The sequence below is a fragment of the Cuculus canorus genome, chromosome 3, assembly GCF_017976375.1.
Source record: "Cuculus canorus isolate bCucCan1 chromosome 3, bCucCan1.pri, whole genome shotgun sequence".
NCBI lineage: Eukaryota > Metazoa > Chordata > Aves > Cuculiformes > Cuculidae > Cuculus > Cuculus canorus.
This window is the reverse complement of record NC_071403.1, coordinates 82,829,178-82,853,310: the sequence shown is the minus strand read 5'-3', so window position 1 is coordinate 82,853,310 and position 24,133 is coordinate 82,829,178. Positions and strand designations below refer to the sequence as shown.

At 38.1% G+C, this 24,133-nt stretch overlaps 1 protein-coding gene across 2 annotated transcripts in view; it reads right to left on the bottom strand.

Moving 5' to 3' along the window:
- SPTLC3 (serine palmitoyltransferase long chain base subunit 3) overlaps positions 1–24,133 on the bottom strand; it is a 76,594-nt gene that overhangs the window by 26,389 nt on the left and 26,072 nt on the right. For both annotated transcript variants that reach the window (XM_054063597.1, XM_054063596.1), the window contains exons 4-7: positions 23,442–23,590; positions 14,412–14,536; positions 12,198–12,291; positions 1,891–1,996 (exon numbers count right to left, since the gene is read on the bottom strand). In XM_054063597.1, the coding sequence (XP_053919572.1) occupies positions 1,891–1,996; positions 12,198–12,291; positions 14,412–14,536; positions 23,442–23,590 (474 nt within the window). The remainder of the gene's footprint in view (positions 1–1,890; positions 1,997–12,197; positions 12,292–14,411; positions 14,537–23,441; positions 23,591–24,133) is intronic.

Here is a 24,133-nt window from a genome sequence, read left to right as displayed (position 1 = left end):
TTTAGTGAGGTTCTCTGAGGTTTAACATGTTTTATTTTGCATTCCAACAGAAAGTTCTTCAAAGTTTTGAGAATGAAATATCCTTTGCAAATGAACTGCAAAACTAGAGAAAAAGAAATCTCTATATCAAATACACATATGGGAATATAATTATAATTATCATTGTTGCAAATATTTAGCAGTGGGTTTGCCCTAGTGCTTGGACCAATCCATGCTTCTGTGTTACCAGTCTACTTTCTTGCTCCCTGGTAGTCAATACCCAGGGTAAAGGATATACAAGTGAACAAAGCTCAGCAGCTGGAGCAATTTCTGTAGGCCATGTGACTGATGGGAGTATTTGTCAGTAAAATCTTGGTGGTCCACTTAATTTCTGCATGATCAAAGTCCTTAAATCTGAGCTTTCTTCTAGTAGTGCCAAGCTATGTTTATTTGCAGTTTTGCTCTGTTTACTCTGGTTGAAAGGAGACGGTCAGTCTGCTTTGGATCAGCTGATTTGCTCCTGACCTGTTTCAGCTCTGAGTGACAAATGTTTAGATAAGGACTGATTTGTTCTCTTTGCAGATGGAAAACGTTAGGTAAACAGAAAGCATTGACAACTATGACGTTGTGATGACATGAGATTATAAAAGATTCCTTATGAAAAAGGTAATCAGCTCAACTATGCTAGCATTTCTCAATAGTGGCATAAATGACTGCCATCCAGACTGTTTGTATTTCAGCAACACATAACATGATCCCTACATAGAAAGTTTAATGTTGATTTCATAAACTATGTTATATCCTGTAAATGAGTGGTTCTGGTTCCTTGCTCTCTGGTGCAAGTGTTGCTACTCCTGAACCTATCCTTCTCCTACTCCCCTTGCCTCTCTTGTCATCATCTCAGCAGCCTTGCCTAGATCCCTGCAAACCTTCGTACTGTCCAGATAGCTGCTTCTTCAGCTCTTCCCTCATCTTCATGATCTCCACCTCTCCCTGCTCCTTGTCCACCAGTGGCTCCCTCTCCATGCCATCAACCAGCTCAATGACTGCCTCCCAGAAACCTTCTCCTGACTTAAGTGGTTACCAAGATCTATCTCACAACAGTGAGCCTGCCTGGTGTTTCTGCTTTGCTGCTCAACTGTGGTGATGGTGTGTCCTTGTGGTTGAGTATAACATACATCACGTTAGTGAACCAGAGCTGTCTTGCTAGCGTGCTCTATAATTATATGGTATTATTGATTCTGATACTATCTGATGGATTCTCAAAGTAATTTCTCTCATTCAAATTCCTCCAGAGGTTGAGGCTACATGAAATATCACAATATAATTATTTGAAAGCCTGTGGGGTTTTTTTTTTTCTGTTTTTCCTGTTAAAACGTAAGTACTTTAGATGCAACACTAATTATGAGAAAGATGCTGTGATATCACTTGGCCTGTGTTTAGCTTGAGTTTTTAGATTCCAATAGCTGGGTAAGAACTAAGCATGTGGAACTTCATTGGTTCTGCATAGCTGTCTTTTGAACTGTCCACGCATAACAAACAACCCTAGAAAACTCAGCTTACTCACTTAGCAAAACTTCTCACCTACTATAGCTCCATGAATTTTATCCCACCTGTGACAAAATGCACCAGCTGATGCTCTGTCTTGCTCTCACGGTACATCTCCCACTCCACTGTCTTTGCTAAATCAACGTTTAGAACAATGCACAGGACCTAACTAGAACAAGTTACACCAGCATTCAGACTAATGTAGTGGACATAAACATATTTGTAAGATTACAGAATGTTATTCTAACATCCACTGTCATCAAGAATTCTCTCAGATACGTAGAGTCAACGTTCACTTCATTCATGATAACATTCTACCCTCAGAAATGATAGAGTATTCATGTTTCTGAAACACAAACATACCTGTAAATGCCCTCTACGAGGATGATAATTTTTCTCCATGCTCTATGGCTTCGAGGCTGTCCATATATTATTGCATCCCTCAGCAACTTCTCAAGGCTTTGCATATCTTTATTTAAAAATAGGAAAAAATGAGGAAGGAAAACATTAACAAAGATTTTACTATAGAATTTTCTACTGAGAGCTATTTTTTCCTATACAGAAAAACACAACATTAAGAAAATGTATCCTGAAGATTATTATTTCTTTATTAGTAGGAAAGACCCAATGATTGATTTAATTTGCCTTAATGTAATCCAGTGACAAGGAGACTTATAAAAAGCTTCCAGTTATGCACTTTATCTGGGAAATTCTAGAAATTCTTGGCATACGCTTTTATTTCAAGGCAAAAGGAAACCACTTTGCTTAACTACTGAGGCTAATTGTCAGCAGTTCTCTCTATGGGCTGCTGATACTCATGTCTCAAGGCTTCTGAATAGCAAGTTTTTGGTTGCTTTCCAACATCACCATGGGGTCATGAATAACATGCACTGCTTCAGCAAAGGTTTGGATCAGGCTGCGTGAAGTATGTCAGGATGGCAGCAAGAGAAATCTTGTCCTTCTCAGGGAAGAAAGTGAGTGAAAGATTGCTGATGAGAAAGGGAGAGACAAGTGGATACAAGGACATGGCACGGATACACTAATTCAGTGCCAAAACGCTTGGCACTGGTGGAACTTCAATATAAGGAAGCCTGGAAAAATACTAGAAACTTAGCTGATTTTTCAAGGAATGAAATCCTTGAAATCTAATAAAATTCTTGACAGAAAGCCACTGAAGTTTTGAAAAACAGGGAAGAAGCAAGAAAAAACATCACAGGAATAAGGCTCAGAACAAATGTGTCTCTGAATGTAAAGTTGAAATCTAACCAGCGTTCTGGTGTCTGCACATGAATGAACAGTCTCAAAAATTAATAATTGTGGTACTTTTTAGGAATCTGGATTGACTTTTCAAAGTGTTTGCAAAGTACATCTTACAGAGACTTGTAATATCCTGAGGAACACAACAAATCATCTCAAATTATGACTTGAGAAAATAAATGGCATTTTTTTATGATATAATCCCACTTTTTCAGCAACACATCTTAATGCAGTTATTATGCATTTATATAATATATAATGCAGTTATAACCTTCTAAAATAGTACAAGCGTTATCTTCAAAATACAGTTGTTTCAACTGGAGAAAATACACCTTAGCTTTATTAATATTGACCTATATACCAGGCAATTTGCATCTTAACTGTCCATCATGAATAAGCTGTGACCTCAGAGACAGACAGGTCTGTGAATGCTTCCACTCTGGTACCTCACCTCTTGCTAGTACCATTTACTGATCTTGGTGAAAAGTAAATTTCTCAGAAGCACCTGTGCCACTCTGCACCTTACCATGTAATCTCTTGACCTAGTGAGACCTTGATATAACTTACAAAACACAATACATGCACAATAAGTTGCCTGTTATTTCAATGGTGCAACCATCTGCTCAGCTAAATGAGCTCCAAGACAGAAATGCAGTTATGAGTAATGCAATGCAGACAGCACAGTTTCCACTAGATGGCAATCAAGGAAACAAAAGTTCCTTCATGCTTTAAAAGAGGAGTTTATAACCCAGCTGAACATTTGCAGTCATGGAATCACAGAATGTTTGGGGCTAGAAGGGACCCCTGGAGATCATCTACTCCGCCCTTCTGCTAAAGCAGGTTCACCTACAAGCAGGTTGTATGGGAAGGCATCTGGGCAGGGTTTGACTATCTCCAGAGAAGGAGACTCCATAACAGGGCAGCCTGTTCCAGAGTTCTGTCAGCCTGAAATATGCTGTACGTGCATATATGTCATAGAAGAGAGCTCCTTAACTTTTCTGTGTTTCGAGTAGATAATATTCAGAAACCCTTTTGGGTTCTGAATATTGGAGGACTCCCCAGGATGACAGAAAGCTCACTCAGTCACTCAGAGTAAAATCTGAGTGCCTTCTTTTCTCCAATGAATCAATTCTCTAGTGATAACATTGGCATCTAAACACTTCTGGGACCTTTGAAACCCTTCTCTGAATCACACAGAGTCTTTCAATCCAGTATTTGTCTACATGTCAGTCCAGATCAGTTCTAGACTCCAGGGAAGACAGTTTGCCCAGCCTTCTGATATAAAAGCATGGCTTCAAAATTCAGTTGTTCTAACATACACCCACATGAAAAGACAGAAAGGAAACAGAAGAGAGTAGAAAGAAGTTAAATGTATATAATTCTCTTAAATTTAAAAAATACATAGATGTGAATAGCTTATCTGTCCAAACTAGCACGGAACGTGAGACTGCAGAAAGGAAGAACCTCTCTGAGGGATGAGCTTGCCTGACTTTACACATGACATAGTGCTGCAGGAGTAAAGGCTAAGGCCATGTCTCTTTGAAGGATCAGGGCCATCTCCTTTATTTTTGATGTCTCATTCTGAAAAATATGCATTTGTGACCCTTTCTTAGGCCTGTAACAGTCAACATATAATTTGTTTAGGGACAAATTAATTCTACTGACCTTTTTACTCTGTGCTTGTAGTGCCTTATGTGTAAAGGCAAAATTGGGAGGAAGAGAAAATATTTTACCTTTAATCTTCCTGCTCCAAAAGGCTGCTTCTGTTATTCAAAAAGAAGATGTAGTGCTTTCTCTGTGTTGTATTTAGACTTTTCAGAAAGTGAGATTTAATGAATGCCAGGAAAACAACAGTGCAATCCTAGGTGGCTTCTGGATATCAAAACATTTGCCCATTAAATACAGTTAGACTGTGAAACACTGGGAAATTTAGGTGCTGAGTTGCACGAATCCAGCTTGAATAACCTGTTACAGGTAAAATAACTGTCCTTCCTTGTTTGACCGTCACCAGCCCAGGCTTTTCAGTGGTAATGCCTAATGACCGTTCACCAGCCCAGCAGGCGGTGTTAAGTATTTCACTTGATTAATTAGCCAAAGCACAGACAAATCTATCCTTGTCTCAGTTTCCACCTTCCTATGACACATTGTCTAGATGTAGAGGATAAAGTTTCCTAAGTGAGGACAGTGGATCTCCTACATTTTTTTTTAGAATTTAATATAGACCTGCATAATCCTTGTTTAGGATCCATTAGAGTTACTTCAACAGAAATACCATCAACAAAAACTGTCTTTCTAAGTGAGCCTAGACATGGGCAGGCAGCTGTGTGTCACACTGCCTCCAGTGCAGATGGGACTCCAGGCTCCCAGAGGGGCCCCTGCCCTCTCCCAGGAGCACTCAGTGCCTCCTTTCAGGGAGACATAGCGTCTCCACCCCTCATCCTTACATTGCAGTGCTGGGGATGTCATCACCATTACTCTGTGTGGGCTGGAAACCTCCTGTGTGATGTCAGCTGAATTCTTTTTAACTAAAATAAACAGGCGACTACTACTCATCACATTCTTCTTTCCTTTGTTGTGCACTTGCCACTCTTATTTTCAGTTTCTCCCATTTTGCACTCTCATACAAGTTCACACAGACTCTGTGGCTACCTGCGGCTTCTCAGCCTCCCATACAACCACATCTCCAGCATTCACCTCCTCCTCTCTTGCTCTCCACCCACTGGGACATTTTCTGGTCACTGTCCTTTGGTGGGTGACTCTAGTGGCTAACTTCAACACTGTCCCTCCTTGCAGATCCCTAAAGCAACAAATGGAAAACACCACCAGGGTTCTGTTGATCTAAACAATAGCTACAGAATTGTAGAAGGTGGTTTTCATCCTAGTAAAAACTAATCCTTGGAAAGTTCCGGACTGCTGGCACAGCTCTGAAGAGCAGAAGAGTCTTTAGAGTAATTTCCCTGAAATCACAGCTTTAAATATCATTGTTTGGAATGGATCAGTGGGCGTAGTGATTACTACAGCCACCGTAACAGTCCGAGACACCTCTCTCTGGCCCTCAATGAATATATATCGCTGTGAAAGTAAATAGCAATGGCTCAAGAAAGCTTCCTGTCCACCCTTGGCAAGTCAGACTTGGCTTTCTCAAATCAGAGAAGGCAAATGCAGACACAGCATGCTAGAAGCAAGCTATACCAGTCTCCTCCCTGTGGCAGCGTCTGTGTGTGTCACCGGGAAATACACGCCGAACTGGATTAGGCTGTGGTCCACCTATCTAGTGCAATAATCTTGCCTCTGATAGCAGCCAGAGGCTTCAAGGAGAATAAAACCTTAGTTGGTAATGCACCTTTTATCCTGCTCTGAAACAGCTATAACACTGCCCTCCCTCCTTAAATTCAAGGGCCACGTACACCTTTGGAAAAAGAAAAAAGATAATATCTTGTATTAAGCCACTGTAAACTCTTTGGGTTTTGCAACCAAAAAGATTTCTTGCCAATATTTACTTGTTAATTTATCTCTTTTGTTTCTCCTCTGTTTTATTTGCTTTCTATCTTAAAGGCATGCACTTATAGTTTTCCACCTCTTTTTTCTCTTCTTTCCATTTTTTTTTTTTTGCTGGAGAATATATTTGCACTGAAAGATGAGGGATCTCTACTGCCAAAAGTTCTGTCAGTGTTAACTACAACTCCTCCAGGTAGCTGTGTTTACCTTTAAGTGTCCTCGTGGCACACGTATCTGAACTTCAAATCATTAATTTGACTAAATAGAATGAGAAATACCAGAGCTGGATTAACATAAATTCACAACTGTTGTCCAAGCAGGAAATTATATTTTGTATAAAAAGTTGAACAGCTCACACTTGCGTGACACAAATTCTATCATCAGTCACCTGATTTGTGAGAACCCCAGGAAATCCCTTGCTGCTTTCACAACACTCTGAAAAGGTGTGTAAGGAGGAGCTAGGAATGTACTGCTGTGATCTCCATTTCAGCTGTGGGTTCAAGCACCCCATTAGAGGCCAGATTTTCATGTAACCAAGGTGCTTGGCTCTGCCCTGAAACTGGCTACCCTCCTCGTAGTATCACTTGTTTTGATTGCAGGTTGAAGTGCCCTTGCAATGAAGCAAACTGGAAATTTTTCTTCTGTGTGGCCTGTTTCCTGTGTGTAGTCACAACATTCCCACAGACTGCTCATGCAATTGCAAGTCTAAACTTCAAAATGCGACTGCAATTGAGTTGCTTGATGCTATATAGGAAAAATGCAGCACAACTAGAAAGAATAAAGAAATCCTAAGACCTGTGAAGCATCTTCTTATACAGGTTGATATGAACAGAATTTGCTTGGATGTAGTTAGTCAGTAATACACTCATTTGTCCACTGAATGAACAAAGGCTCTCACCAACTACCAACATAAGACCCGAAAGTGCTACTCTTGATACTGATATAAGAGCCAGATTGCTGTGATAGAACACCCTTGATAAAATCACAACTTGATTAATGGTTACTTATTTGCTTTTTCTTTTCAAGCTTAATTGGAAGGGTTAAACAGACTGGCACTCAGTAGCTTTTAAGTTTTTGGCTAATATATAACCAAGATAAAGGTCAGAGGTTCTGAAAAAGTGTGTTAAAATATATGATATTAATAGAAGTTTGTCTTAGAAGTAAAAAAGAGTAGGTGATAAGTCAGCCTCTCCCTGGGCCAGGAAATAAAAACATGTAAAATGTACCCTCCATATAGCTGAAGGACTCCACTGCAGGCCACTTGGGGAGAGTGAGAGAGGCTCCCTGGAGACCAGGTTTGGTAAGGGTAATATCAGACACCTTCCGGCACAAAACTGATCAAGACCGAGCTACTACTGTCACACAGGCAAGGAGGTGTTTTAATCTCCCACCTTCCTCCCACTACAAACTAGTTGTTGGACTGTGTGGTTGGCTGCATTTCAAACATAGAAATGCAGCTCTTTTCTATGTTCCTAAACAAATCACTGCCTGTGAAATGATAACTTGGTTGGTGGCCAGACCACAGCAGAGGGGACAAAAAGCACATGCTTTATCGGCAAGTCAGAATGATTTTAACCCACTAAAAATACCACTACATAACCTTCAGACTACTCAAATCCTAGGATAAAAAAAAGAAATTTAAAAAGGTCTCCCTACACCCATTCTTCAGAGCAGGTGCTCCAGGAAGCTGAGTTTTCCTCCTTGCACCCACAAAACCACATGAGCCTCTGGAACAGAAAAGTGCCTTAAAGGCCAAATACCCTACGGCATACTAGGGTGTCCTTGGCAGGGTGAAGATCAGCAATAGTGCTAATGAGACCCCACAGAAAGGGAATGCCCTCTTTGGTAGTTTTTATTTATAGGGCTCAAATGGAATATTTTTCTAAATTTCTCTCACATAGATGATCAGTAGATGTGTACCTGTGCATTTCTCTCAGCCCAGGCCTGTAAATTCCTGTCTGTTAACAAGGAAGGGATTGTTCACTGGAAGGCAGGATGCAGTGCACATTTTTATGTCCAAAAAAATGGACTTCCAGATCTATAGCATATTTTTTGTTCTATTTTCCACCTTAAGGCCTGAAAACCTTCTCATATAATTGTGTAACGCTTTTGTCAAAAAGGAGAAACATCTAGATTTTACTTAGGAGAAGCATAGATGTCTAACAATTTCACCTGTTCTAGAAAAATTATTCCATTTTTTTTGTGAAAAGTGTAATGCCTAGGATAGCTATGCACTTATTGAAATAGAATGTCATTAACTTCTGTAAGAATTAGAATTATATTATACTTAATTAAGGTAATAGATAGAGATTACTTCTTGGCTTGCTAATGAAATAAGCATAATTATTTACTTTTGTGTAGTGACAAACTGATCCAGTATTACAGATTAATGAACTACAGCACAGCCTTTGAAAGATGCTTCATTAGCAAATTTTAAATCGCAGATTTTTAGATCTTTCCTATGAAGTATATTTATCATAGAACAAAGTTTCCTATAATTTTTCTTTTAAAATTACTTTGTCCATAACAGGGAATAAAAAGGCAGAGGAGAGAGATTTACAATGTCAGGCTTGTCAGAAAGATAGGTTACTACTACACACTTGTGCATGCTTTTTGTATAATGTCCAGGAAGCAGCTGGTTCAGAAAACATACCATTGTTTCAGTTCACTGTTACATAATTATTCCTCCTCGTTTTGATAACCATTTATATTGACTGCAGCAAACATTCACACCTCACCCTTCTCACAGTGCCTCTTCTACACATGTGCAAACAAGGAAGTCTGAGCCAAAGTAAACACGTTCTAGGCAGTTTTATCAAGGGTATTACGCAGCATTTGAAAAGAGGCTGAGGTAAGTAACAAGGAGCATGGAAAGAATCCTGCTTTCTCAAGCTGCATTCTAATAGCAAAAAAGGTAACTGCAAAATTTGCTGCCTAATTTGCATTTATTTTGATTCTGCTGCACAGAAAGCACGTCTCAGGCACTAGTGGTGGTATCGCCTAGCATCTCTTCTTTTGTTTTTAGTGTAGGGCAATTAAAGAGTATGTGTGTGTAACTTGGCAAAGCTCCAAAGGAGATGAACCAACTCATGCCAGCACAGGACTCTGTGCATACAAGTCAGAATGAAATGCACATTAAGCCCTAATCCTCTTTGGGATAGGACTCAGATTTATTCTTTCTTTCTGTGTCTTGCTGAAGTATTGTTCCAATTGCTCATCAAAGGGTGCTAGCCAAGCTTTGACACAGTAACATCCTCTGGTTGATGGCCAGGGACTGAGCTCTATAAAAGTCATTGATTTTCCTATATGAAAAGATGTACATCAATCCCCTGTTCTTGGAAAGAAGAGGCAGGATGTAATCACATCTTTTGATGAGAATAGAGTGGATGATTTTAAAAGGGAAGACAAAACACAATACTACGTGTTACTGAAACTAATGCTTATTAAAGATCTTCAAGTGCTAACTCAAGGTGCAAGGTTTTCCATTCGTTCACAGGGTCAATACACCATGAGGAACCTTTCTTTTGCATCAAGCAGTATGACATGGATAATGTCTCAGCTCCTCTATTCATAAACATGACAATGACAGCACTAACAAACCTGAAAATTTCGACATGCATGTGCATGCATGTGTGTGTATGCTATATATCCACTCATTAACAAAAAGGATAATCTGGGAGCAAAAGCAACACTGCTCTAATCTAACAAAACAAACAAGCACCTGTCTAACTGAAAAGAGCCCTCCCAGAACAAGCTGTGAGTTTTGGTTATGTGTGTCCTTAATGAATTTGCTGTACTGATGCTTATTACACTATTCCCAGACAGATGCACAGAGAACAAGGCTGTCTACTTATTTTTGGGTGAAACTATGTATCCCACAAAGGCAGTCCTGCTGGATTATACTTTTCACCGCTATCTGCCCCCAGTACACATCCTATTTTCTCCAAAGCAAAAGACATATACATACGTTTCTGCACATGTGATTTTAAAAGCTGTTGGTGATGGGTAACTTATGGGTGTGATTAAGGAAATTCTTAAAGAAAGAACTTTCTAAACATGGAACTGACATACTGAGAGACTCACAGTAGCTGAGAGGGAGAGCATGAATGCATGAAGTTTCTTCGAATAAAGTGCTCTCTAAACACAAGTTAGGTTAAGATTCAAGGCCTACAAAATTGTGATGACAACAACTGACAGTCAAATTCCAAACAGTATTTACGTAAGTGTTCACAGTTGTATTTTGAAAGTGAGCTAAGGTGATGTCTCAGAGATGGCGTACAAGACTGACTGATAAATCAGATCTCTAGTTTAGGAAGCAATGAGTTTTTCGAAAGCAAACAGGGTGGGTTTCTGTTGATGTTTGCTGAGACTCTTAAAGGAACTGTCTACATTTTCCAACACTGGATTAGTGCTTTTTGGAAAGTGACTATGATTTTTAGGTCAATATATTATTCACGAAAGAACATAAGCTTTGATTTATCATAAGCACAAGCAGAGGTTGGTTAGGTATCAGCTACAATTCTATGATTCTTGAGAGCAGAATGAGACATTGGGGGATGGTTAGAGACAAAATTCCTTAAAGCAAGAATGACAGCTCCGAAGTGATGCCTTCACTGTTTTCCTAGCAGTTGGGAGTAACACATTCCCCTCAGACTAGAATGTTCTTTGAAATACTGTGAGAAGTGCCGCAAGCCAACTGGGCTGCACACAGCTTAGGAGAAACTGAGGGTACTTGGCTCTGGGCAGTGAGAGGTCATCCTGCAAGATGTGATGCAAACCCTTTTGAATGGATTAAGACACCAAACAAACTAAGGCAGAGTTGAGAAAAGACCAGCATAGCAACTATATGCAGATTCGTGGAAGTGTACCAAGTTGGGCTGTGCTACAGGCTAATCTATGAATAATTACATGTATAAAAGCATCCAGTTTCAGATGAACTTCAATTCACAAATGACTTTCAGAAATTGCTTCTTGCCCAGATTATGAATAGGTATTAATTACAACAACACCTTATATTATAATTATAGCGCATTTCATTCCAACAAATCCTTAGGACTTTTACAGCATATGCATAACTCATTTTTGCTCACCACTGGGCTGAACACAACACATAATAAAGAGAAGGGACTATATTAGCTATTGACAAAGGTGATCAGACCTCTTTTCTCATTCCTCACCACTTCTCTAGCATCTTAACCTCTGTTGCAGTCACTGCCTGGTGACACCAATGGGTATGGAAGGGGAAATTGTCGTTGGGAATAAGGGAAAACAACAAGCTGTTCTCATCAAACCAAATCACAATGTCTCTGATAGCAACCCCAGAGGCATTAAACAAATAAAAGTTAATAAGCATGAGTATTTTAAAAGATAATACACGATTGCAAATTTAATGGATGTTTTATATAGTAAAAATAAATTTCCAAGAATGTTTGTGATGATGCTCTTGGTATTATCTGCATCTTTGGCATAGCCCTCTGGGAACTCAAGGTAACTGTTTCAAGGCAATGTCACGTTGATGTTACTCTGGTTGCACTGAACCTGCTAGAAACAGAGGCGGGAAATATGGAGTAGGATTTTATGAGTATTTTTGTACTATTTTGGCTATAAGGACAATAACAATAAAAACTTTTATGACAGCACACAGTCATTGAGCATGTCAAAAAGACAGCAATGAGTCACTGGATTTTGAAATTAAGGTTCAACCTGATGACCCAATTAATGCACAACAGCAATCATAGTATTACACTATTAGTTTTTCCTCATCAAAAATCACTTGTAATATTGAACGTTAATCCTTCTGCCTGGACAAAAGTATCATCTGGGATCTGACAGAAAAGCAAGCATTGGAAGGAAGCATTCTTGCCTTTGAAGTGTGAACAAGTCTGTCTCTAAATATTTCCAACTTCAATACTCACTATTATGCTTGAAGGTTCTAATAGTAGCACCTGAAAGCCTCGCACCAAGAATGAGAGAAGTGTGGTTCAACTCATCACTTAAAATGAGGCAGCCCTGTGGAGAAGGAGTACAATAAGCATCTGCATGAATTGGGAGGCTGTTGAGAAGCGTGCATGTGTGCGTTAGCATACATATCTATGATATAGCATTGCACCAATTATGTTGAAATTGTTAAATACAAACTGGATTTTCTGCCACTTTTCTGAAGGTGCCAAGAACCACTGCAAAGGCAGGTAGAAACTATGGGATCAGATTCTCAGGCATTCCCGGGTTGTGCAAAGGAGCCAAATATTTCCTATAACTGGAAAGTAGTGAATAATCCTAGCAGAGATTGACTGCTTTATAGTAAAATCAAGTTATATTGCTTCCTCTACCACCTGTCTACAGTCTATTTTGTGTTGCACAGACAATGCAGTCATGACCCCATATATAGACTACATGACAGTAATGTAAGGAGGAGCAATACTGAGCCTGGACTGACATTAGCACTTTGGGCTATAGGAGTGAGATGAAGACTGATCGATGCCTCATAAATCGCCCTTTCATTAAGATATAAGTCCAGCCTAGGCACCAGCCAGTCTTTCTCTGGTAAATACACATACAGTTCAGCTGTAGTATATTATTCATTAATTAAACTGAGTAGAAAACTCATTTTCTTTTTAGAAAATAAAAGAGAAATGCAGGAGAAATAACCTTCTATATTATATGAACAGGAGCCAGGATTCACAGTTAAAATTCAAGCTGGAATCCTAATTTAGCTCTGCTTTCTGTTACACACCTTGTGCTGTGGTTTCATTGCCCAAAGGACAATACAAAATTAAGTAAATAAATATTTTGGAAACATAGATTATGTTTAGGTTGAGAGATACACAAATCTGCTTAAAGACTGATATGGACAACTAAGAGTAAGAATATACCATCTTGACAAGAAAATGTAGCTGCTAGGCTTACTTATGGAAGAAAATTTAGAAGTAAATTTCCTCAACATAGTATAATTACATAATATTTGTAATATATTATAATACTATATAATATTTATATATACCGAATTATTATAGCTACATTCTCTGTAATACATATAGTAATATATTTATATGTGTCACTTCTCTGAAAATATTCCAACCAAGATCATATAGATCAACTAAGTGAGGGAAAAGTATTTTATAGTTGCACAAAGGACGAGTATCACATGCTGTTATGGAAGTCTGCAATTTCATAAATTTACCTTCATCAATTCTCTGTATCTGTTCTCTTTGAAACTGCTAGACAACTTCTCCAGTACCATTGCAGATTGAAGTTTGTGTTCTGGGCAGCTGAAGCAATTCTCCCTGCCCAAACCTTGTATACACGTATTTTAGAAATCTCTTGCAAAAGCTGCATTCATCGTCAACAGTGAGTGAAGAAGTGACTTCATCTCTACACTGACGCTTCAGAAAAATCTTGCTCATACGCCATGCAGTGAGTTCATTTCATCTCCACCAAAAGGGAAATACTGTTTCACACTTGCATTGATTAAAGAGGAGCTATCCACTTTCCCAGCTAACAGCACCATGTATCTGTTTGTTATGTCAGGAGCTGTGATTGACAGTATGATGGATTTTCCCGGTTTTGTGTTAAGTACCCCAAACTGGAGACGAAGCCCCTTCAATACCAAATAAGAACCCAATTTTTATCGTGGTCACAACTTTAGACTTGCGTTTGCTGCCAGCTCTCTTTGCAGGGCTGGCTGGAGATCTGTTCATCAGGAATGCTAAACACTGTGCTTTCTCTTTTCAGAAAGTGTTGTAAAAATATCCTTATCATCATCTTTCCTCACAGGCAGCTAGGCAATATGTCTGCAAGTAGCCCATATACTTCTTCCCACAACATCTGAGACAAGGGATGCAACATTTTCTTACTTTTTTTTGGAGAAGTAACTTCATTAAGAGGGGTTAAATAACCATATCACTCATCCTTAACAAGATGTTAAGTGTGATAGCAACACCCAGAGCTAGACAAAATGATGAAGGAGCATTTTAAGGTCACAAGGTCATCAGTTTTATGACTCATGCACTCCTGATACGAAGCTCTGTTACTTGATCAAGCCTTTCCACTTAATGCACGCCCAGAATTCTGCAACAGTTGTTAAAACAATAAATAAACAGCTGCTCTATATTCCTTAAGGAAGTACTCACCTTCCCAACAAGGGCTGGAATATTCATTGAGTTAGTTGCAAAGCCCATGCCAAACACCATAGCATCTTCCACACCAAGGAACTTGGCCACAAGTTTCTCTAGTTCTACATGTTTGTCTAGAGTGCCTGCAGAAATAAGTAAAGGGAATCTTAAATCTCTTTAAACTGTGAAAGTCATTAATTCTAAGGACATAAAACATACAAAAGAACAGGCTAGAGGTGTGCTATAAGACATTAAGTTCTAATGAAGGTTTTCCATTTGTGTCATGTGCTTGTGGGATAATGCAAGAAAAAGCAAGGATGCAGACCAGCTGTAATGAATGCTAATAAATACTGTTGCTGTTAAGGTAGCAAAAGGGTTGCTTTGGGAAAAGTTCCTTTTTCCATAACAAAAACTTTTGTTGCAATTTTTTGCCTTTCTCTCCCCCTTCAATGAGCACAAAAATACTTCCTTTTTATAGGAAATGAGGGACAAACATCTTAGGCACTGTTGAGTTCTTTCTGGCTGTGAAAGCAAAAATGGATGACAACCAATTTCTTCCATATTTTGTTGGGTGCCTATGTATATGTACAAAATCCTTAATTATGGTTTCATGTGGATAGAAAACCAAAAGTGTTCTCTATCTTTTTCTGCTTTGCAAGGTAAAAACTATGTCATAAGTCTCCTCTTTCCTCCCTCTCAGCAGTCAAATGTTAGTGACAAGGAAACACTAGAGAGCCTTCTTCATCGCACATTCCTTATCCATTATTAGTGCCTGGAATCTCCAAACAAATAAGGTGCTCCAACTATTTGACAAAGGCAATACTTTTCCCACCCTGCTCACAATGGAGAATGACAAAGTACAAAAGGCGACAAACAAAAGAGTGATGTTAAGATATTGAGGTAACAAATAACTTTGAACAGTAACGAATCATCTCAACTTGCCAGCTCTCTAGTCTTTGGTTGCCTGGCTGTGCAATTCAGGTACCAAGGCAGAAGAACTCTTACAGGTTGATCTGTGGGGAAGAAAAGAGAGTGGCCTGTGGATTCTGACAGAGCATTTCCCCTATGAATAAGGCTGTAAGCAGGGAACAGAAGAAAAAATTAGGGAAGCAAATTTCTCACCTCACTTGTACAAACAGTTGTCACAGTAATATAGATGAAGTGAATTACAATTCACAGGAACAAGAAATCTGTGTTCATTATGATGAACAAAGGGCAGAAGAAAGGAGGAAAGCAGAAGCTTAGCTAGAGTGTCTCGACAAGAACCTTGAGTCAGGAAGATGATCTTACCTTCATTATGGAGGAAAGCTCGTTAAAAAAATTCAAACACAAATGGCAGCACTACAGTTTCAGCAACAGCACTAACTCAGCTGGTTACAGTGAGGTAGTCTTTTCATTATTTTTTCTCGTTAAATATCCAAAGTAGGAATGATATGCACTTGGAAACAGAATGTGAAAAGTGTCATGCAGGCAAGTAGCTCTCCAACAGCCAAGGAGATAAGGAGCAAGGATAATGTGGCTACTGGAAAAACCTGGATTACATGGGTAGTAAAGAACAATGGTGCCATGATTTTGCACACAACCTTCCTGAGTTCTGCTAGACCTGAGTCAACTTCAGCAGAGCTCCAAGAGTTTCTCTGAAATCATTGTTTGGATATACATTGAGCTGGGTTGTCTATGGCTTTGTCCTCTGATAATTTTAGTAAAATGAATCAGAAAATTTGGTTCTGTGATGTGAGCTGACCCTGCATGAAGCTTTTTGAGGATGACTACTTTTTGCATTTGTAGACCCCGACATATGCAAGGATATGTGCTGACTGCACATAGCTGCCGCCTAGTACCCAAACTCTGTGAAATACAAAACCACATAGTGTTTCAGAGTTGAGTTATTCACTAGAGACATCTGTGAGAACCTATGTCTTAACCTGTAAGCACAGTATGTCTCAGGGTGTATTTCTATGGTTACATATTCTCTTTGCATTTTCAATCCACTTTGTTTTCAACCTGGTTAGAGCGGTCACTGACAACTGAGGCTTCCAGCATGGTCAGCTGCCCTAGTGTTCCTTGCAGGTGTTATTTTGTCGCTTGGGGACTATCAGCACACAAAGAGAAGATGAAGTCTGAAATGCAAGCTTGAAGCCAGCCAAACTACGATCGCAGCTTGAATTAGAAAGAAGTTTGTGAAAGCATGAGAAACAAGCAGTATGTGCTTCGCAAAGCACGCATCTCAAGGCACAAGAAAATTGTCCCCAGATCTTCCAGAGGTAAATCTAACACTACTTGGGTGAAGTTAAATTGCCTTTTAGGATTGTTTGTGTGGTTTCTGTTTTTACAAACAAGAAAAGCCTGACTCAATACAGATTATTCTGTTCAAGCATCTTTTAGATGAACTAGAAAGAAACAGCACATTTTTATTTTTATTGATTTTGTGATGGAGAAAAATACGACATTCTGAATCCTAACAGTGAATGCAGATGATCTTGTATATCACTGTTGGCTACAAATCCTGGAATACAAACTGGAAACAGCTGGAACACATTCTGCAAAACCAAAACCTGAATGACAAGCATTTGCAAAATGATCCCTATTTTAAATTACTTTGATTATAATGGCAATATTGTAGACAGTAGATGAGGTGTTGCAGAAGCAATACAATACACACCAGTACTGTGGGACGTTCAAGACAGTGACATACATTGTGTAGAGTTGATAAAGCATGTCAGCTTGCTTTTTCCCAGTTTTAAAGTGAGTATTTATGTAATAAATTATGCAATTATTTAATCATATCAGAAGATGAATCCATTATAGGTCAGCCCTTGGACACCATATAAACTGCACTACTTATATCACTTCTCTTCACTGGAGGAGATAAGGGGTCAGATATGCTTTGAGGGAGTGAGGCTCGTCCACTAGTGTTCCCAAATGGTCATTGCAACTACCCTAACAAGCACAAACAGCACTACCAGACAGATGCAGATGTGGAACTTCTACTGGCACAAGCTGCTACATCTCAAGCTACATAATAAAGGTAGTAATTACACTGATCTTTGTTAAATACAACCTTAACAGTGTCAAGTGAGGTTATCATGGACCTTAAAATGTCTGTGCTGAATTCAGACCAGCATCATGATCTGGTGAATTACAAATGATATACTACATATATTTTTAATACACTGCATACACAGACACCTTCTATACTTGTCCTATACATACATACTGAAGTTCTCCCCACACTCTACCTGTTCTAAAATTTATGCTGCTGCAGCTTGATGCAACCTGAGAAATGATACAAGTAAGTAATGTACACCATCTGATTGGGAAAGATTTAAGACAAAAAGGAAAAGAGAAAGCTATGTGCATCTTTGAGAGACAAAATGGAATACTTTCTTTTGAAAGTTACTCTTTCTTGCTGAACAATTGTATGCTATACAGTACAGCAGGTGTTACTGTGTTTCAAGATTGTATGGGTTTTACGGAAAGTAAAAACTGAAGAGTGGATTTTCACAGTGTTAGCCATCTCCACAGATTCCCACATTTTTCAAAGCAAATCCCCTCATTTTCAAAATATGATGACCCAAATCCTTCTATTAACTTGTCACTGCACCCTGGGAACAAGGAACGTGAAGTACATTGTGCTTTGAGAGGCTTTCATAGGCTTACCCGTGCACTTGGATTGAAAGTTACTGTTAGTCTACTGGACAGATAAAGATTGAAAATGCACTTCCCATAATCCACACAGTTTATTATTCAGCTTTGATACTTTCAGCTTGGACAAGGTAGATTATACCACTGGTAAGTCTGTCCAATACATTCTTTCAGGATCTTATGCACCAATGACATGTACTGGTTAAGCTGCCAACACTGGCAAGAGCATCTTTTAACAGAATTTTATGTTTGGAACTCTGAAAACCAAAGAGGACAGGAAAATATCTGCTTGCTTCAAGTCAATCAAAAGCTGGAGGAGTAAACTGTTAACAAACAAGTCATTGAAAGAAAAGGAATAGATTCTCTTAAAAGCCACTTCCACACATGAGCAGCAACTGGGAATCCTATGGATCAGTGATGCAACTAACCAAGCTGAATAAGAAGCATTACCCTATGAAAGTGATAGTTTTTCAGAGGTATCCTTAGGAAGATGAGGAAAAAAACACCTAAACTTCCCTTCACATTTGAACCCTAAGGTCACAAACTCTGGTAAGATATTGTCAAAGATGAAAAAATGATATTGCTGAAACAAACAGACACTTTTACAAAGGCAAGATCAGATGAGTTATTTCTAGAAGAATGAAGAAACAGAAGACGCAGAAAATGTATTATTTATTTACACTAAGCGACAAGAGTGAATGGTGCATATGGTATCACCATCCTACAAAGCCCACTACAAAAGCAAGGCCTAAACTTGTAGAATGATACATATTGGTAAGAGAGAAGGAAGGAAGCGCACAGTAATGTTATGCAGGTGCCTCATTTAACACTGCATGTGCATAAAAGAGCCCCAAAAGAAGTGGATTTTGAGGAAGCATTTGAAAGAAAGGAAATGCTCAAGCTTTCTTGATATTACTACCAGCTGATAGGGCTTTCATAACACAAACATGCTGTGAGCATCAGAGATGTTATATTGTACCAGTGTAATTTACTGATTCTCAGAGAAGAAGAGATTTATTTCAACAAAACTTTTAGTTTTATTTGCTTTTTTCCTTATAAAATCATATGACTAAAATTTACGCTTTAAGTTCTGCCTCTTCATGCCAAAGCCCAGGTGGCAGTATTTGAAGTGCCTAAATATTTGTGTGTACACAGATAATGGAGATATTTTAGGTTTTATACGGATGACACAACCCTTAGTTACTCCTGATACCTTCAATTCCACCTGCCAGAATATGGACCATCCAGAGCTTAATCATACTTTGCAAACATACTTTTGCAGTGATGAAATGCCAGGAACAAACTTGACACTTTGATCATAAATTGGATCAGTTATTTATGAGAGGGTAGGCATAAAAAGAAAAATGATGTTAATAGAAGAGGACAAATAAGGAAAATTTCTCATATAAAGTCTTTCGTAATTTATACCATGCCCTATCAACAGCCAAGATTATGAAATATATATACACACACTAATTCCCATTTATGTGGCCATATTTCTCCTTAAGCTCCTACTTGAGAACTGTAAATAATGGGAACTTCAGTTCTTTATCTCTCTCTCCTAACTGAAAAATGGACCATTTATTTCTTTGTTTGTACAGTACTGAGTTTAAAAGGAGCCCTGGCCTTAATTAAAGCTTTGAAGTGGAATTAAATAAAGAACGGCCAAATAACTATTTTTACTTTCTTGACATGCTGCCAGAAGTTCATATGAGGCCTTGAAACCTAACAGGAGGAAGTGAAGGAGATGGAGCCACTTTTCTAATTTATATTTTGACACACATTTTCTTATCTGTTTTTAGAAATTGGAGCACAAATATGAAAAGTCCTCAAACAAATAAAAAGCCCCACAAATGAGTGCAAATTGGCATTAAAACGTAATCTCCTAACCATGCCCTCCAGAACGAATCACCCTGCAAGTGTTCTGTACAGGCTCTGTCTTGTCTTTTGGTCTAAGGCATAATCACAGGAGAAGGATTTCAAAAGACAGGAATCTGGCTTGGCTGCTTAAGTAGCACTAATGACACCTTTGGTCTTGTTACTCACATACATCATCTCCATAGGGAATAATGGTGAGTTGGATAAACAGAGCATTGGAACTACTAGCTGCTCCTGTGACAGCCCCTTCACTGCCCTGGTGCTAAACCTAAGAGTGTTCAGGACATGAGATTCTGCCTCATCTTTAAAAAAAATGTTACATTTCAAATTTTATAACCATCTGCAATTATCAAGGAGGAAATAGTGTGAAATTTGCATATTTCTCCCTTAATATTGTTAAGTTATGTTGCTTAGAAAAGGCTGACTACAAATGTAAGAATTGAAGGATGGGGTCAGACAAGAAGCCTGTGAGCCTGTTTCAGGAGTAGCCGACTTCCACTCTAGCCATTAAGATACATTGATTTGCATGGGAAAAAAAAGACTTCACATTCAAGTTGTCATTCTTTTTGCTGTATAGAGGGAATACTTGTTGTTTCAAATTTATTTAGATTCCTCTTTGTTAGTATTGCTACTTAGCTTTTTAAAATTTTCAAGAGAAAGATTAAAATAAATGAAACATAGTATAGAGATTTTTTTGGGGGGTATGTTATATGAAATACCCTAACATTGGGAATACTTCAGTTGCTTGACTAGCTGGTTTCCAGTTACTTAAATCCTTCAACATTTAAGAATTGTCTCAGACCCAATGTTCATTACTCTAACTTCATCCAGTCCAACCATTAGCCCAGCTCCACCATGACTACTAAAACACGTCACTAAGTGTCATGTCTACACATTTCTATAACACCTCCAGAGAAGGAGACTCCACCACTTCCCCAGGCAGCCTGTTCCGATGCTTGACCACTCTTTTGGTAAAGAATTTTTTTTTTAATATCCAATCTAAACCTCCCTTGCTGCAACTTGAGGCCATTTCCTCTCATCCTATCACTTGGGAGAAGAGACCAGCACCCATCTTGCTACAACCTCCTTTCAGGTATCCCAGCCTAAAATTTCAGCATAACAACATCCTGAATCAGATAATAATTTTGGTATTTCTAGTAATTATTAATGATCTCTCCCTCTGTATGTGGCCAATGGCTCCTAGAAGGCAGGGGAGTGTAAAGTTTTATCATCTGCAGCCTTCTTTGCAATCAGTTCCTAGGGCCTCCAGTGTGGAGACCTGCCTCCTTTATTTATGTGGAAAGCTAATATCAACTTCATACAATGCTCTGTAGATCTTGTAGTGGGAGAGAACGAACAGCCAACCCTGACCGGTCTTACACACCACATAATTTTGAAGATTTCTATAATTTCCCCCTTTAGGCTCTTTTCAGGTCAAAGGTCAAAGGACAGATATTTCTGCGAATAGTGTTTCACCCAAGAGCTGTTTGATGCCTTTAATAATTCTTATTGCATTTCTCTGACACTTTCCAGTTCTGTTAAAAGTTTTTGACCAGAACTGCAGAGAGTACTCAAGGTGACAGCAAACCACAACTTTGTGCAGTACCGTACTGAGGTTCTATGGTTGGCTTTCTGTTAACCTCCTAATAATTTCTAGTATTTGATTTGCTTTCTGACCACTGACCACTAAGCCAATGGTTTCATGGAACTACCACTTATAACACCAAGATCTTACTCTTAAGGGAAAAGTTACCTTGGTTTTGAAGAAAAGAGAAATATTTCTCTTTGAAATTGAAAGTCCCTCAAAACCCTCAGGAATGTACCTCAAATGACATAATTATCTTAATAAAATGATTTATTATTATCATAATTTAAAAAGAGCATGGAATTAATAAATGAAGTGAAAAGCCTTAAATCCTTTTATGGAAAACAAACCTAGGAAGACCAGCTATTGTTTTTGTCAGTTTCCTATGCCTTTATTCTTAAACAAGAATTTCTGCTCAAGTAGCATGTGTGATGCTATTTCAGAGAAAGCATGAACAGGGCTTCGTAGTTCTCACTGAAGTTAATTTCCAAACTCTGTATGCACTGTCTTTAGTTACTTTTCTGGGAATGTAGAAGAACTGTTTTACATTTAGCGAGTTTTAGCTTCACTAAGTTTCCTTAACAAAACAGAGTTTTGTGACAATATGAATGTAGAACATCCATACTAACTTATTCTGAGAGCAAAATACTTGCAACAGCATTCTGATACGACAGCTTTTTTATATCTACTCCATAATCTGCACAGTTATAAGCAGAGGATTTTAGGCAGAAGACCACAAAGGCCAGTTTTATTATCATGAATTCTTTCAAACATCACTGTAATTAATTTTATTTGTTTCTTCTTTGTTTTTTCCTCTCTCTGAAATCTTCTCAAATAATCCTGGAATAATCCTTCTCAGAAGGAGAGATCTATTGCTACTTTGAAAGAGATCCTGGTAAAATCCTAAACATGCCAGGCACTTAAATGCACATAAGTGTTCAAAGTCAATTAGCTTGAAATTATAAACCCATTAAATTGCTTTTTGTATTAAGACCCCATAGGCAATTCATAGCTTACAACTCACTGAATTTTTACATCAGACCACTTTAGCTCAGCCACACAATAACAACAAAAGTTTTGAAATGTTATCTACCCAGGAATGAAAACACTCCTTTCTATTTTTCTAAGATGAAGATGTCAATTGATAATGAAAAAAAGGTGAGACCTTTCATACAAATCCTTCCCTACCTCTCTCTTGAAAGTGTATGCATATATATATTTAACTCAGAATTATTCAAATCTGCTCAACTGTGAATAATAATAGAGCTGAAATGGCAGAAGAGGTTGTAAAGGAAAAAGAGAGTATCTGCACTACTAATAAGAAGCTGTTTTCTATAACGAATGCAAAGCTTTGTGTAAAAGTGTACAACTGAAGATGACACTACATGCAGCCTACAAACAAAAGAAGCAGACCTGAAGGTCATGTAAACTAAAACATTCAGATGGAGCCTTTCTGAATTTGTTCTTTAAAGGCACACTAGAAATGTCAGTGTTCTGCCCAAAAATGTCTCATAAAACATTACAATATATTCTTAGAACATGGGATTAAAAAAATTATATAAAAGGTCACTTTACCAATCAGAACACATTGTATGTGGTAACTGATATAAATCTGTGATGCAATTAAATTTGCCCTAAAACAGTTCTTGAAATCTCAATGTTTATTTTACTGCTTTTTAAAATTAAGCCTTTTACTTCCGTTGTTAAAAAATCCCAGGCCACTATATGACACTTTTTTTCTTTTTCCAAAATTCAATAATTTTTTCCCTTTAAAAAAAATCTTTTTGCGATAATGGATAAAACCCAGCAACACTTTCAATAGTGAAAAATATAACTGTCAATATAACTAAAATTACCTAAGTATCCAATTCCTTCAAGATATCTGTTAGAAAAAAGATATAGTTACAGAAACTTTGGTGGCCATCTGGCTGTTTACTCACCCATTTCCTGTCTGGTACTGCAGACTCCTGTCCCATATTTTTGCAACTCTATGGTCACAGTTTTCAAAGCATTAACATCCGTTTCTGCAAAGCCGAGGTAGTTATAAGAACCCATATTGATCACATTCTTGATAATCCTTCCTGTAAACCTATAATTGAAGAAAATTTTAAAGAACAGTGCAACTTTCACTCCAACCCCAAACAAAAAGAAAAGAAAAACCCCCCAAATTATCCCACCAAATCTTGTTCCACTGTCAGAATTCCTGTTTGTGAACTTACAATGCTGATATATTAACATCCCAAAAGTTTTTCCAGTCTTTCTCTTTTCCTGACTAAATATTGCTTCTTGCAAAGGAGGTTTCCCAGATTCCAAGTTGTAGATGGCAATATATTAGTATTAGGTGAAAGGATGCTTTATGGATTTAAATAAACAAACCAACCTAAAACTTTATTAAGGAACAATTTATAGACATAATTTTTTCAAGAAAATTGTCAACGGCTTCTACAAAGTCATCAGTGTTCACATACAGACACAGAAATTTAACCTGAGGAAAATATTGTGGGAAACATTCTGATACATTCCCAATAAAATGAAATATAGTTAAACTATATATTGTTGATGTGACGATTTTCTATATCTATTTAATTCAGTAACAATTGTGATATACTGCAATCTTCAAGCTATAAACTAC